This window comes from Mesoplodon mirus (genome assembly GCF_964341445.2).
Source record: "Mesoplodon mirus genome assembly, chromosome: 14".
NCBI lineage: Eukaryota > Metazoa > Chordata > Mammalia > Artiodactyla > Ziphiidae > Mesoplodon > Mesoplodon mirus.
Genome location: NC_138990.1, coordinates 60,107,340 through 60,119,926, shown reverse-complemented (window position 1 = coordinate 60,119,926; position 12,587 = coordinate 60,107,340). Strand labels below are relative to the sequence as shown.

Below are 12,587 nucleotides of genomic sequence, written 5' to 3'. Positions count from 1 at the left end.
ACTTGCTCCTTTGCCCACCAATTCTCTAAAATCCGTTTTATCAGTAATAAAGGTAACATTTTGATCTTGCTTTGTCTTACCCTTCTCTTATTTCTCAACTGGTTCAGGGGAAAGAGAAGGGGAAACTGAATTCTAAAAACTGGGAATTGTCAGAACAAAGCCGGACTGGAAAAGAAAGGAGAAGAAGTAGAGTAAAACCTGAAAGTGAGCGTTGAGCAAAGACGAGTGTGTGTGCGTTGCACACAACATATAATTTACCCAAGAGGGAAACCGGTGCAGGGGAGGAGTTGGAGGTTTGCCACAGGCCGCCTTCTTTGCTGAGTTGCAGGTTTCCTGGTCATCTGAACACGGGGACTCCAGGGAGCCGTAGGAAAATAATCCATCATCACAACTAGTGTCCATAGTCTCTAAAATTTCTGTACTGTCGCCATCAACCAGATCAAGATCTGTTTCCTGAGGTCTCAGTGGCCGGATCATGCTTATAGCATTTCTGTTTGTACCAAACATCCTGTCGGAACTTAACTGTGGCTGGCTTAGGTGTCTTTTGGCTAGAGCTACACTTAAGCTGAAAACATTAGGAACCCTTAATTTGGGAAGTGGCAGGTTTGAGGGGGGCACTAGTTCTGTGCCTTTTCCAGGGAGTGAGTTAGGATGCTTTGGACTCAAAGCTGGGGTCAGAATAGGGCTTGGGGTGTTGGCTTCACTCGATGAAGATGAATAATCCAGTCTCTGAGACTGAAATTTTTTATTCAGTTCGTCTGAGGAACTATCGTGCTCCTTTTTACTTGATTCGGAATTTCCCTTTCCGAGAGGACTCCACTGCGCCTCCTGTTGCCAAGAGTACAGCTTCTTGTGTTCTGGTCTCTTTATGCGAAAAGTCTCTTCTTCAAATATAGAACTGCTGTCATCAGAGGCTGTCAGATACGTCTCACTGCCCATTCTGCTACACTGGACCCCCTCCTCTGATGTGTGGCTGGAAAGGGTGGACGTGTACCTGGACTTGGATCTTCCTTTGCTCCCGTCGTCCTCATCGGAACTCCAGTCACTCCCAGGAGCCCCAGAATTCTGGGATATGCCACCATCCGTCAAAAAGCTTGTCCTTGTTTTCTGATTCTGCTCTGAGACACAAGGCACTTGATGCAATGTTCTCTGACCTCGGTTGTTTTCTTGAATTTGGTTATCGACAGACTTTTCTGGTATTTCCATTTCTAGAAAAGCATACATTATATTGGCATGCTGCCTTTAATCAGACAATCTTTCTGTATGTTTAGCTTTATATAACTACATTGTACAAACTGGAATTTCCGTATGAGTCAAATTAATTTACATTATCCTTTTTTAGTCATATGCCTTTTTTAAAGCCAAGTTTGAAAACTACAAGCTTTCTATAAAACACTGAGCCCTTACACTTCAACAGAATAATATCAAAATGAAACTGCTTTTTACAAAGAAACATGAAGGAAAAAAAAACTGACAATAGTCTAGGGCGAGATAATACAAGAAGCAAAATGAAAAATAGGGCAACACTGACTATCAAAGAAAGCAGCCACTAAAAAAATGAACACCATTAATTATATTTTAGAAGCAAAGAAACTTCAAAATAATTACTAAACTTCAAAATTATCATAAGTAAATTGAAACATAATAAATATAAAGCTATAGTTTAAAAAAAAACTTTGTTCCCAAGCTTCACTACATGAAATATGCAAAACTGTAAGGAAAACATACAGAGAAAAGCTTTATTCACTCTACTTTTGGTTTAATCATAACTACAAAATATGTCTTTACAATAAAAAATAACAGTCTTTAAAAATATCTTTAGATATGGCTTATTTTTGTTCATAACATAATTAATAGAACGAACCATTGACTTTATAAACAGTGAACTAAATATTTAGATTGAAGAATACAAAAGAAGCTTTGAAAACATGAAAACATAGATAGGACCTTCATAATTAAGGATACAGAGGCTGAACAAATAAACTCCACAATTTGGTATCGGGCAGTTTGTTAAATTTGCAAATGAGCAAGAACTGCAGTACAGGCAACCTCAGCTGTACTGAGCTGTATTCAACTATTAGAAAGTGGGAAAAAAACTAAAATGAGGGGCCTCCCTGGTGGCGCAGTGGTTGAGAGTCCGCCTGCCGATGCAGGGGATACGGGTTCGTGCCCCGGTCTGGGAGGATCCCATATGCCGCGGAGCGGCTGGGCCCGTGAGCCATGGCCGCTGGGCCTGCGCATCCGGAGCCTGTGCTCCGCAACGGGAGAGGCCACAACAGTGAGAGGCCCGCATACCGCAAAAAAAAGAAAAAAAAAAAAAAAAAAAAAAAACTAAAATGACTTCTCAAAAAAGAAAAAAAATCCATGTAATGGCATGAAAACAAGTATCAAAGGAGCCTTCTGAATGGAAAAGCATTATGTAGTTTTCAGAGTTTCATAACCAAGCACAGAGACAGTTCTTAGGGCTATAATTTTTCTCCTTTGGAGGAAGGAAGCATGAACTGAAAATAGAGAAGATACAAGTTCAAGTCTTTCTAAAATATTTGGGAAAAGTCATACTAGTGGTGGCAAAGCAGTAACCACAAAATTAAGCAAAATTTAGAGGGGCTTTAAGACTAAAATAAGGGTAGAAATCTGCACACAGGTCCAAAGTTTAAACATCTGGCAAATATTTTCCTCTTTGAGGCAATAAAGGGAAAATAAAAGCAGTTACTAAATTGTCACCTGGTGTTCTTTTTCTATTTTAAATAAATAATGAATAGAAAGTTCATACTTCTAAAACTCAGTTAAAACGAGTAGGTATGACTGTACATTTAAAAATTTTAACTATTACTGCTACCTATTGCAGGAAAAAGTATCAAGAAGGGAAAACCAGTTTTTCCTATAAATCATTGGCAGAGAGTCTCAAAAAACACACAAGATAAGTAGATACACAGAGTTAAATGCTGTTTTGTTCTTTAGAAATAGTCTCATGAAACACAAGTTGTCAGGAAAAAAATAAGGAAAATGAAGCTATCTTTGCATTAATCTTAGCAAATGATTTTTCCTTTTTTAAAAAAATGTCAAAGTAAATTCCTCTAGTCCATAAATACCTTCTACGTCTTTTCCTTCAGTGAACTCAGGTTCTTTAGACGATATCTTACTCATTTCCTCAGATTTTACAACTTGAGGAGGACTCCTTGCTCGGGATAAAAAGCACCCAAAGGTCAGACTGCTCAGACGCTGGCCTTCTGTGAGCTTTGGTGTGGAGACAGTGGACAACTTCTTTCCTTGAACTTCTGCAAGATCATTAATCAAAATGAAGATCTGAATTTTTTATAATGATTTGTTAAACAGAGAACCAAAGCATATAAAAACGTGGACAAATCACTCCTTGTACCAGAAAAAAGCCTGAAGTTCATCTTTATTTATGTATAGGAACCCCTCAATGTCTAGCATCACACGCCAGTGTTTAAAATCTGTTTATATATTCTGAATGCACAAATTATTTTTTAACTGCTAAGAGAAACATTTCTAATCCCTTTAAAAGTAGTTAGTTCTCAAACAAACAAACCAAAATCCAGATATAAACAACTAGGAAGTTATAGCTTCTTGCAGTGTCAACTATTGGTAAATACCAATCAAGTACTGGTAAAATTTGATTGTTTGGTATTGCTACTAATAGTGAGAAAAAAGGGACTGAGGTCTTGGTTGCAAAGACAACCCAGGAAAATTTAGATGATCACTGGGGCAAATATCACATGATCACTGGAATAACTTTTGCTTATCTTAGTTTTTAGTGTGCTTCTCATAAGAAAGCAGATGAAGGGACTTGGTCTATGGTGACCACACATGGAGAGCCTTAATCACTTCCTTAGAGAACAAAAAGGGGAGGGGGCAGTCTCTAGACTGAGAATTTAGACAGCTAGGTAAGTGATTAATCGAGCACCTAATCATGGGTTTAATTCATCTTCTAGGAATTGTAACATTGCTGCTTGTAAGATCAAAAGCATGGAGATCCCAGTGATAGTAAGAAAAGTTTCCAAAGAAATTAAATTCTCAACTCTGGGAGAGCACCAAAGGGTTAAGTTAAATAGCAACTGATAATTGAGTATAGAAAAATACCTTTTTTTTTTTTTTAGAAAAATACCTTTATATAGTGTATTCCTTCAGATGTATCTTCTAATATTTTCATGTTGCCATCGCTCACAGAACTAATTCATGATATTTTAGTAATCACATATATACATATATATTTTTAAGGTACTATATTATATCTACATATGTTGTATCTGTTCTTCTCCAGTAAAGCCTAGGTTCCAAGGATCAATAATCCTTAGTCTCCAAGACTAAAAGGCTGCCAGTGAAGACTAGAATTGCAAGTTAAGACTATCAGGGAAACAGTATTTGGTGAAGGGGCTTAGTACATCCAGTCTATTTCAAAGAGGGTGAACACCACAAAGACCTAAAACTTTAAATATAAACATGGAATTCCAGATCAACTATAGGAACACCTATTTTTTTCATCATATAGGTAGAGGAAATGTGTGATATAAGAAATAGATTTTGGTCTTCATCCGTGGTTCCTGGCACACAGCTCCTAAAACCCTTGGAATGTCCTAAGAGCGATAAAAGTGTCTTTTGTTTTCATAACAAGCCCTTTTAAACACATCTGAGTATGTATTAAGGAGGTGATTTCTGGAAAGCCCCTAGATGGCCTCAGGATGGGGCCTGGTTGCCAGGGGAACCAATCAAATCATGAGAGGGTTGGAAATTTCAGCCTCACCCTCCACCCCCTACCTCTGACTTCAGGTGAGGAAGAAAGGGGCTGGAGGTTGAATTAATCACCAATGGCCAATTATTTCATCAATCATGCATGCCTACATAGTGAAACCTCCATAAAAACTCAAAAGGATGGGGTTCAGGATGCTCCAAGTTGGTGAACATGTGGAGGTGCTGGGAAGGCGGTATACTTAGTGAGAGCCTGGAAGCTCTGTGCCCCTTCTCCCGTATCTTGCCCCATGCATCTCTTCCATCTGGCTGTTCCTGAGTTACATCCTTTGTAATAAACCAGTAATCTAGGAAGTGAACTGTCTGACTGAATTCTGTGAGCCTCTCTAGCAAATTATTGAACCCAAGGAAGGGATCTTGGGAACCCTGGATTTACAGTCTGTTGGACAGAAGCAGGGATGCCACCCTGTACTTGTGACTCTGTGCGAAGTGTGTGTTTGTGTGTGTGTTCAGTGCCTGCTCGGAGGTGCAGGTGGGTAGTTTTGTGGGGGTGAGGGATCTGGTGCTATCCAAGTAGATAAGTCAGAATTGAGTTAAATTTATAGGACATCCAGTCAGTGTCTGTTGAGAATTGGAGAATTGCTTGGTGTGGGAAAAACTTCCACACATCTCATGTCAGAAATATTCAGAGAGCGAAAACAGGAGTTTTTTCCCTTTACAAAATGACAGCAATAGGTAGTAACACGCAGTAGACAAAGTGCTTTCACATGTCCTATAATCAACAACCCCCATGAAACCAGTAAGACACTATTACAGTCACCATTTTACTGATGTAAAAAAAAAAAAAAAAACTGGAGATATATACACAGCTATTAAACTGTAGGGCATTAAAGTTGACTTCAGAGTCTGGGTTCTTTCTACCATGCCAGTATTTTTCCAATGCGTTCTACGAAACTCCAAGGCTTTATGAAAATGTTGCAGAGGATGCATGAAATGAAAGAAGAGTCATGGGTGAGACCAAGTCTGCAGAACTCTGGACCCATCACCCAGTACAGGTTTTTTACCTATTTTATCTCTTGAGATTCTATAGGAAAAAAAACTGTTAAAAAAGGGTTCTGCTGCTAAATAAAAGTTTAAAAAGCACTATACTAGGCCATGGGTCTAATAAGCACAGGCTATCCATACACCCTGCTGACTTACCTCCTCTTCAGCTCAATGTGCACTTGAGTGGCTATCATACGAATAGCATATTAAGTGAATCTCTATCATTAACTCTACCACCCATCCTTTGGTTTTAAAGTTAAAAAGAAAGGAAATAGCCCTAAGCATTAGAAAATGCAAAGAGTTTATTCGCATTATAAAATTCTGCTCCAAATATTCAGGTTGTAAGAATTTCAATCACCATTGAGCACAATGCTACAAAATGAAAATAGAAAATAACAAGACTGATTTTTTTTAAAGTAAACATACCTGAAATTAAACGTTCAAATTACCCCCTTTGGGTTATTCACTATTGTCTAGCTGTGCTAATATGGACATGTGACTATTTAAATTTAAATGAATTCAAATTAGATAAAATGTAAAATTCAGTTCCTTAGTTGTGCAAGTCATATTTCAAGCGCTCAATAATAAAATTCTAGCAAATAAATCCAACTAGGCTATCTTAGTCAAAGAGCACATACCTTGTAATTTTGACTGTATTGTTCTTATCTCTTCGGTTTGGTTTTGGTTGATCAAACGAAGATTCTGATTCTCCAATTCCAGCTAAAAGAACATAATGGTTTTCTTTTATACAGGGATAACATTTCTAAAATGTACTAGTAAATTATAACATTTAGAAAATGTTAATATCTAATTTAAAACAAGCAAAATACAAAAGAAATAAGTAAATATCAGATGAATTTATCATCACAGATTGTCAGCCTAGATAATTATGGCTTTAATATTTGTTTCCAGAGCTAAAAGTTTTAAATGTTTTTCACCCCTATGCCTTTTCCACTGTAAAGTTATTTTAAACCAAATTATTTTGGCATTTAATCTGCCATATAAACTAAATAATGTGTACTTCTCAGATACTGAATATATTAATTTTATGAGATATGCACATATATTCTCTAATTATTTAAAGTTAACTAATTAGAACTAGTCAACTAATTAGAATGAGGCTACTTAACGCTGATTACCATGGGTCTATCAATATTTTTAATTTTAAAATTACATTAGTCATTAAAGTGAAAGCTACCTATCTCACGTTTGCCAAAAGCCAGCAGCACCACCAACTGATCAGAATTTTGTTTCATTCAGATATTCTGATGACTTATCTATTCAAAAGAAGTAAAAGGTAAAGAAAAGATAAATATGGCAATAAATACCTCATTCAACTTAACTGTTACCCATTCTTTGATCTTAGCTGCTTTCTCTTCTATTATTTTAGCTTCTTGAATCCTTATTTGTTTCTGAAATAACATTAGCAGTTTGTTTAGTTCAAACAGAAGCTCACTGGTCTGGAAATGTTACAGTCATAGATATAAAAGGCAAGTCCACTTAAACCTATTTCCAAGTTAAGACGTCTGCCTTTAAATTACCAAACATAGGAAAAAACAAGAATGGCTGTCCAGCAGAACAATAATAAAAGCGTACATAAATATTCCTAGCTTTAACATCTGCTATTCCCTTTCTCTGAAAGATCATATACCAAAATCAATCCACTGAATTTATCAACAAAATAAACCATTTCTGGAAATAGTCTAGGTTTAGAACAGTGGAATAGAGTTCAACCAGGTTGGGGAGAGGAGAATCAAAATCTCCCCTGGAGAATGGCTTATTTTCCCCTCAAGTGCTAGTTTTAGAATGTCCAGAAAAAATAGAGATTGAGAAACTCTAGCTCACATCCACCAACCTTTAAATCTGGTTATGGTCACAAAACCACTGAGAGTGTGACTATCATATAAATCCTAGTGGGTGGAGGCTGAAAGCCACTGACCTAAACGAACACTGACGCCAGAGAAATGAAAAAAATGATTAAACATTTAACAGTTCTATAGTGGTCATATTTAAATGACACTAAATGACCTTTTAAGTAAATAATCCTAGTGCAATTTTTTTCCTAAAAATTAAAAAAAAATAAATTAAATACTATACTTGTTCTCAATGAAGTGGTTTAAAAACAGTATACACATTTCTAAGCAGAAGGATTAGAGTCAAATCAAACACATGTTTAAAATTTAACCTTCCATAAACATTTCCAACACCCTAACAATCTAAAGCAAAAATTTATTGGAAACATTTTACAGACATAAATACCTGCTGATAACCAAGTGTTTCCAACTTAAGGAGTATTGTCACATCCAAAAAGTGGTAGATACTGCCTTGGAATCACCCCGGATTTAAAGTGAATGTATTTAACTTGCACCTTTCACCAGTAATGTGATGTAATCCTAGGGGGTCACCAAGTAAGATTTCTGATCAAAATTTAGAAATTTTGACTCTCTTTTTAATCTTTGCGATTATGCATAAATGAATGCACATATTTAGGACTCTTTGATGATCAAATTCTTCCTAACCTGCTCCTCAAGTTGCAGTTCCAAGTTTTGAATGATGTCATCTTTTTCCTGTATTAGGGTTTCCAGATCTTGACACTTTTTATACAACCTCGTCTCTGATTCACTGGTTTGAATATTAGCTGCTTTTAATTTTTCTTCCATAACTTGTACCTAAATTCAGAGGATAAAATATTAAAACTATGCATGTACTTAATTTATCATAGTATTAAATTCAGAATTTTACTTAAACATTAAATTCCTAAAAGGTTTCATCATAAAAGGAAAACACTGAACAGCAAGTTTTAATGTATGTAACAATTATAAAGTCTGAAGACTACTTTGCTAAGCGATGTTACCCCTGAGGTGCATGAGGGTACATGAAAGATTCTCAGAATATTGCTATCATGTAAAGAAATGTACATGTTAACTAGATCAATGATAATATGCAAAGTATTTCATGTGAGCATAGAATTAGAAAGCTTCCAGCTCTCATTTTTTCATATTTAAAAAAAAAGAATATCGGGTTTCCCTGGTGGTGCAGTGGTTGAGAGTCTGCCTGCCGATGCAGGGGACATGAGTTCGTGCCCCGGTCCGGGAGGATCCCATACGCACAAAAAAAAAAAAAAAAAAAAAAAAAAAAAGACTATCAAGTAAAGACGTTGAGTGGTAAGATAAGACTCAGACTGGATGATCAAGTATAATAACATATCTTGGAAAAAAACTGAACTTAGCTGAAAAAGGTACACATTATACAACAGAAGGCAAAAGTAAAACAAAAGAACCTTAAAGGGACTTCCCTGGTGGTGCAGTGGTTAAGAATCTGCCTTCCAATGCAGGGGATGCTGGTTTAATCCCTGGTCGGGGAACTAAGATCCCACATGCTGTGGGGCAACTGAGCCTGGGCACTGCAACTACTGAGCCCGCAGGCTCTGGAGCCCATGTGCCACAAATAGAGAGGCCATGCACTGCAACTACTGAGCCCACGTGCTCTGGAGCCCGCACGCCAAAACTAGAGAGAAGCCCGCGCTCCACCATGAAGAACCCACGCGCCACAGGGAAGATCCTGCGTGCCACAACTAAGACCCACGGTTAAATAAATAAATAAATATTAAAAACAAACCAAAAAAGAACCTTAAAATCCCAATGATGAAATCATAGAGAGTAAAAAAGTATGACAGTCAAGATATAGGTAGGAGAGTACATTCCGTGAGGGTTTATTGATTCAATACTTTAACAAATATTCAATGAACACCTGCCAAGTGCCAGGTCTATACCAGGTCCTGGGAAGACATCAGTGAATAAAGCAGACCCCCAAATCTTTACCTGCATAGAAATTACATTCTAGTGGGTAAGAGAGATCACAAATATAATAATGACTAAAAATCACACAGTTTGTTACAATGGCAATAAGGGTAACGGGAAAAATAAAGCAAGATAAAACATATCGCTGTACGGCCAGGGGTTGTGGTGCCTCAATTTTAATATCTAAGATATACTGGCTCTGCTTGGATCTTCTGCAAAACACATTTGGGCATATGAAATCCTTGAAGAGATATGTGTGATGTTAATGTTAGTAAGAAAGAAAATAAAGTACTGGGCACTGTATACAATATTAAAGCTTTTATTCTATATACTTCAAATAGGTAAGAATGTAATCTTAGTAATGTTTTAGATTATAGGGGGGCAAAGAAGAAAAATATGTAAAGGCCTTTGAGAAATTAAAGATGATAGGTAAGATGAAAAATCTTATAAAACATCTCTGAAAAATCAAAATGAACTTACTTAAAGCTCAAAAATACTTGATTAATGGGGGTTCCTAGAAGGAGGGTGTTAAGGTTAGTTTGGTTTTGTTTTTTTAACCATGAATACAAAGTTTCATCTGTGGGTTCACTGTATAAATGTAAATTCAACTCAAATGCTAAAACTGTCCTATTTAAATACCACCCACATGGCTGGAAGCTATGAAAATAAAAGAAGATCCAAAAAATAGGAGAAAAAATATACTCTACTATCCAAATGATAATTTTAAGTTATTTTAAGATTTAGATTTTTTAACATAATAAAGCAGGCTTTCTGCAGGAACTTCAGACCAAGAGGTCAAGGACAAAGGCCTATATCAGAGATGCTGTCATGAAAAAAGCCAGGGCAGGACAGAGAGCTGGACAGTAAATAACAAAGGTCAGTCTTAAAATGGTACAGCCAGTTCCATGCAGGGTATCCTGTAGCTGTGGAAGCAGGGAAAGAAGAGCAGAGACCAAGTGCAAAATGGTAGTCCTCCACCAAGGAGGGAGTAATAGATCATAACACTCCAGAAAGACAAAATTAATAAAAATAAATATTACCGGACCTACATCTACAGTCTCCTTTTATTAAATTGGAGCAAGCCACCCTATGGACATTGGACTACCACATAAAATTGTCCTATTATTGCTTAGAAAAGGCCTATGGTCCTGGAAAACTATTTTTCCAGGACCTTCTTCTTCCCTGAAAAATATATTCAACTTGAAAGGTGTTGTCATTTTACGAATGAATGCTAGAGTCAGAGCTCCTTGGCTGCACCTTTGCCTGGTGCAACTGCTTCATTTGACTATTACTTTTAGATAAACAACTTTCCTGGGCAAGAAAAACATTGACAAAAGTGGCAACATCTCTGCGGGAGAGAGATCACAAAGCAGTTACAGGCAACCTTCTTCCAGATGGCCCTGTTAGGACCAAGTTCCACAGGATTCACCAGCCTTCCTTGGCAATTAGTATGAATAAGAAATCTGCAGAAAAGTTAAGAGGCCTACAGAAAAACTAAGCAGCCTTTAAAAATATCTTACCACAAGTACACAGAAAATAGGTCAGATCTTTTACCATTTATTTAATTTGAATTATACAATTTTAACTACTCGGAGACTGGCCGGTAACACACACCTATGAATTCAAATTAGTTGTTGAATAAACTCTTACAATTACCAATATGTGGATATCCTCTAGTGAGGAGTGTTTTGTACTTTCAGGCTACCTTTCTCCTTTACTTCCAGGAGAGCCTCTGGTTGCATCTACCTACCCCCTCAGCACACTCCTCAGATATTTCCCGAAAGTCTTGTTGATTCTGAGCTTTTGTGCAGTGAAGGGTTAATTCAGCAGGCTTGGGGTGCTGAAACCCTGTACGTTCCAAAGAAAGAACTAGCCTTTGAATGTCTCCTGGGAAATAACCTCTGAGCCCCTGGAATATTCTGCCTGATAAGACTGTCTTTATATAGTTGATATACTGGGCCACACCAGACAGTTTATGTTAACAGTGTGACTTATACTGAATACCTTTTTTGTTTACTTACCTGGGTCATGGGCCACACTGTATCAAGTTTGACCTCTGGAGGGGTTGGAAGTTGAGTAGATAAGGTGGGTTATGCATGCATTTCGTGCTTACAAGACTGACCCCTCCCCACCCCCCACCCCCCACCAATAAAAATCCTGGACACCTAGGCTCGGATGAACAACCCTGGTTGGCAATACTTCATATGTGTTGTCCCACATCACTGATGGGAGAATCAAGTGCATTCCTGTGCAATTCCACTGTGAGAGGACAACTGGAAGCTTGTACCTGGTGTCTCCTGGACTCTGCCCTATGTGCATTTTTCCTTTGCTGATGTTAATCTGTATGCTTTCACTGTAATAAACCATAACCATGAGTATAACAGCTTTTCAGGATTTCATGAGTCTTTCTGGTGAATCATCAAACCTGAGGGTAGTCTTGGGTACCCTGACACAACTTCCAATGCTATTTTCCATTTTCTTGTCTATCCTGGAGAAAGCAGAAACTGCAAATATTTTCCGTATTGTAACTATCCATATCAATATTTCCTTCTTCCCATTTCTAACTTCATCCCTCCCTCCCCCACTACAGGTAATCAAGATGTGACTATATTTTTGAGTGGGGGGTGTAAGTTTCTATTCCTGTATAAGTATTGCAATGACATGACAAAGATGCTTAACCATTCCAAAATACAATGATGAAATTGTTAAGAGTATTTTGAACCCCAGACCATTTTCCAGTTAATTAAAATTTATTGCAAATTAATTAATCATTCTAATCATATTTTAAACATAGTTATTTCAGCATAGTGCTCCAAAATTTATGCAGTAAGGCCAGGCCCATTCTCACTGAAGGTGAAAGGGAACATCACTGGATAAAGTAGGTTTCCATGTAATGAAGCAAATCATTACATGGTCTTGGATGTTAGGATGACTGAGTAGTTATCATTTACTAAGAACCAAAAATAACTTGGATACTAAGAACCAACTTTATAAAAGGCAGATGAGCCCACATATTAGAATGGTCAGAAGGAA

At 37.2% G+C, this 12,587-nt stretch overlaps 1 protein-coding gene across 2 annotated transcripts in view; it reads right to left on the bottom strand.

The window, feature by feature from the left end:
* Positions 1 to 12,587, bottom strand: part of PLEKHH2 (pleckstrin homology, MyTH4 and FERM domain containing H2) — a 117,504-nt gene that overhangs the window by 67,028 nt on the left and 37,889 nt on the right. For both annotated transcript variants that reach the window (XM_082643117.1, XM_082643118.1), the window contains exons 4-8: positions 8,274 to 8,423; positions 7,083 to 7,166; positions 6,393 to 6,474; positions 3,093 to 3,278; positions 259 to 1,208 (exon numbers count right to left, since the gene is read on the bottom strand). In XM_082643117.1, the coding sequence (XP_082499243.1) occupies positions 259 to 1,208; positions 3,093 to 3,278; positions 6,393 to 6,474; positions 7,083 to 7,166; positions 8,274 to 8,423 (1,452 nt within the window). The remainder of the gene's footprint in view (positions 1 to 258; positions 1,209 to 3,092; positions 3,279 to 6,392; positions 6,475 to 7,082; positions 7,167 to 8,273; positions 8,424 to 12,587) is intronic.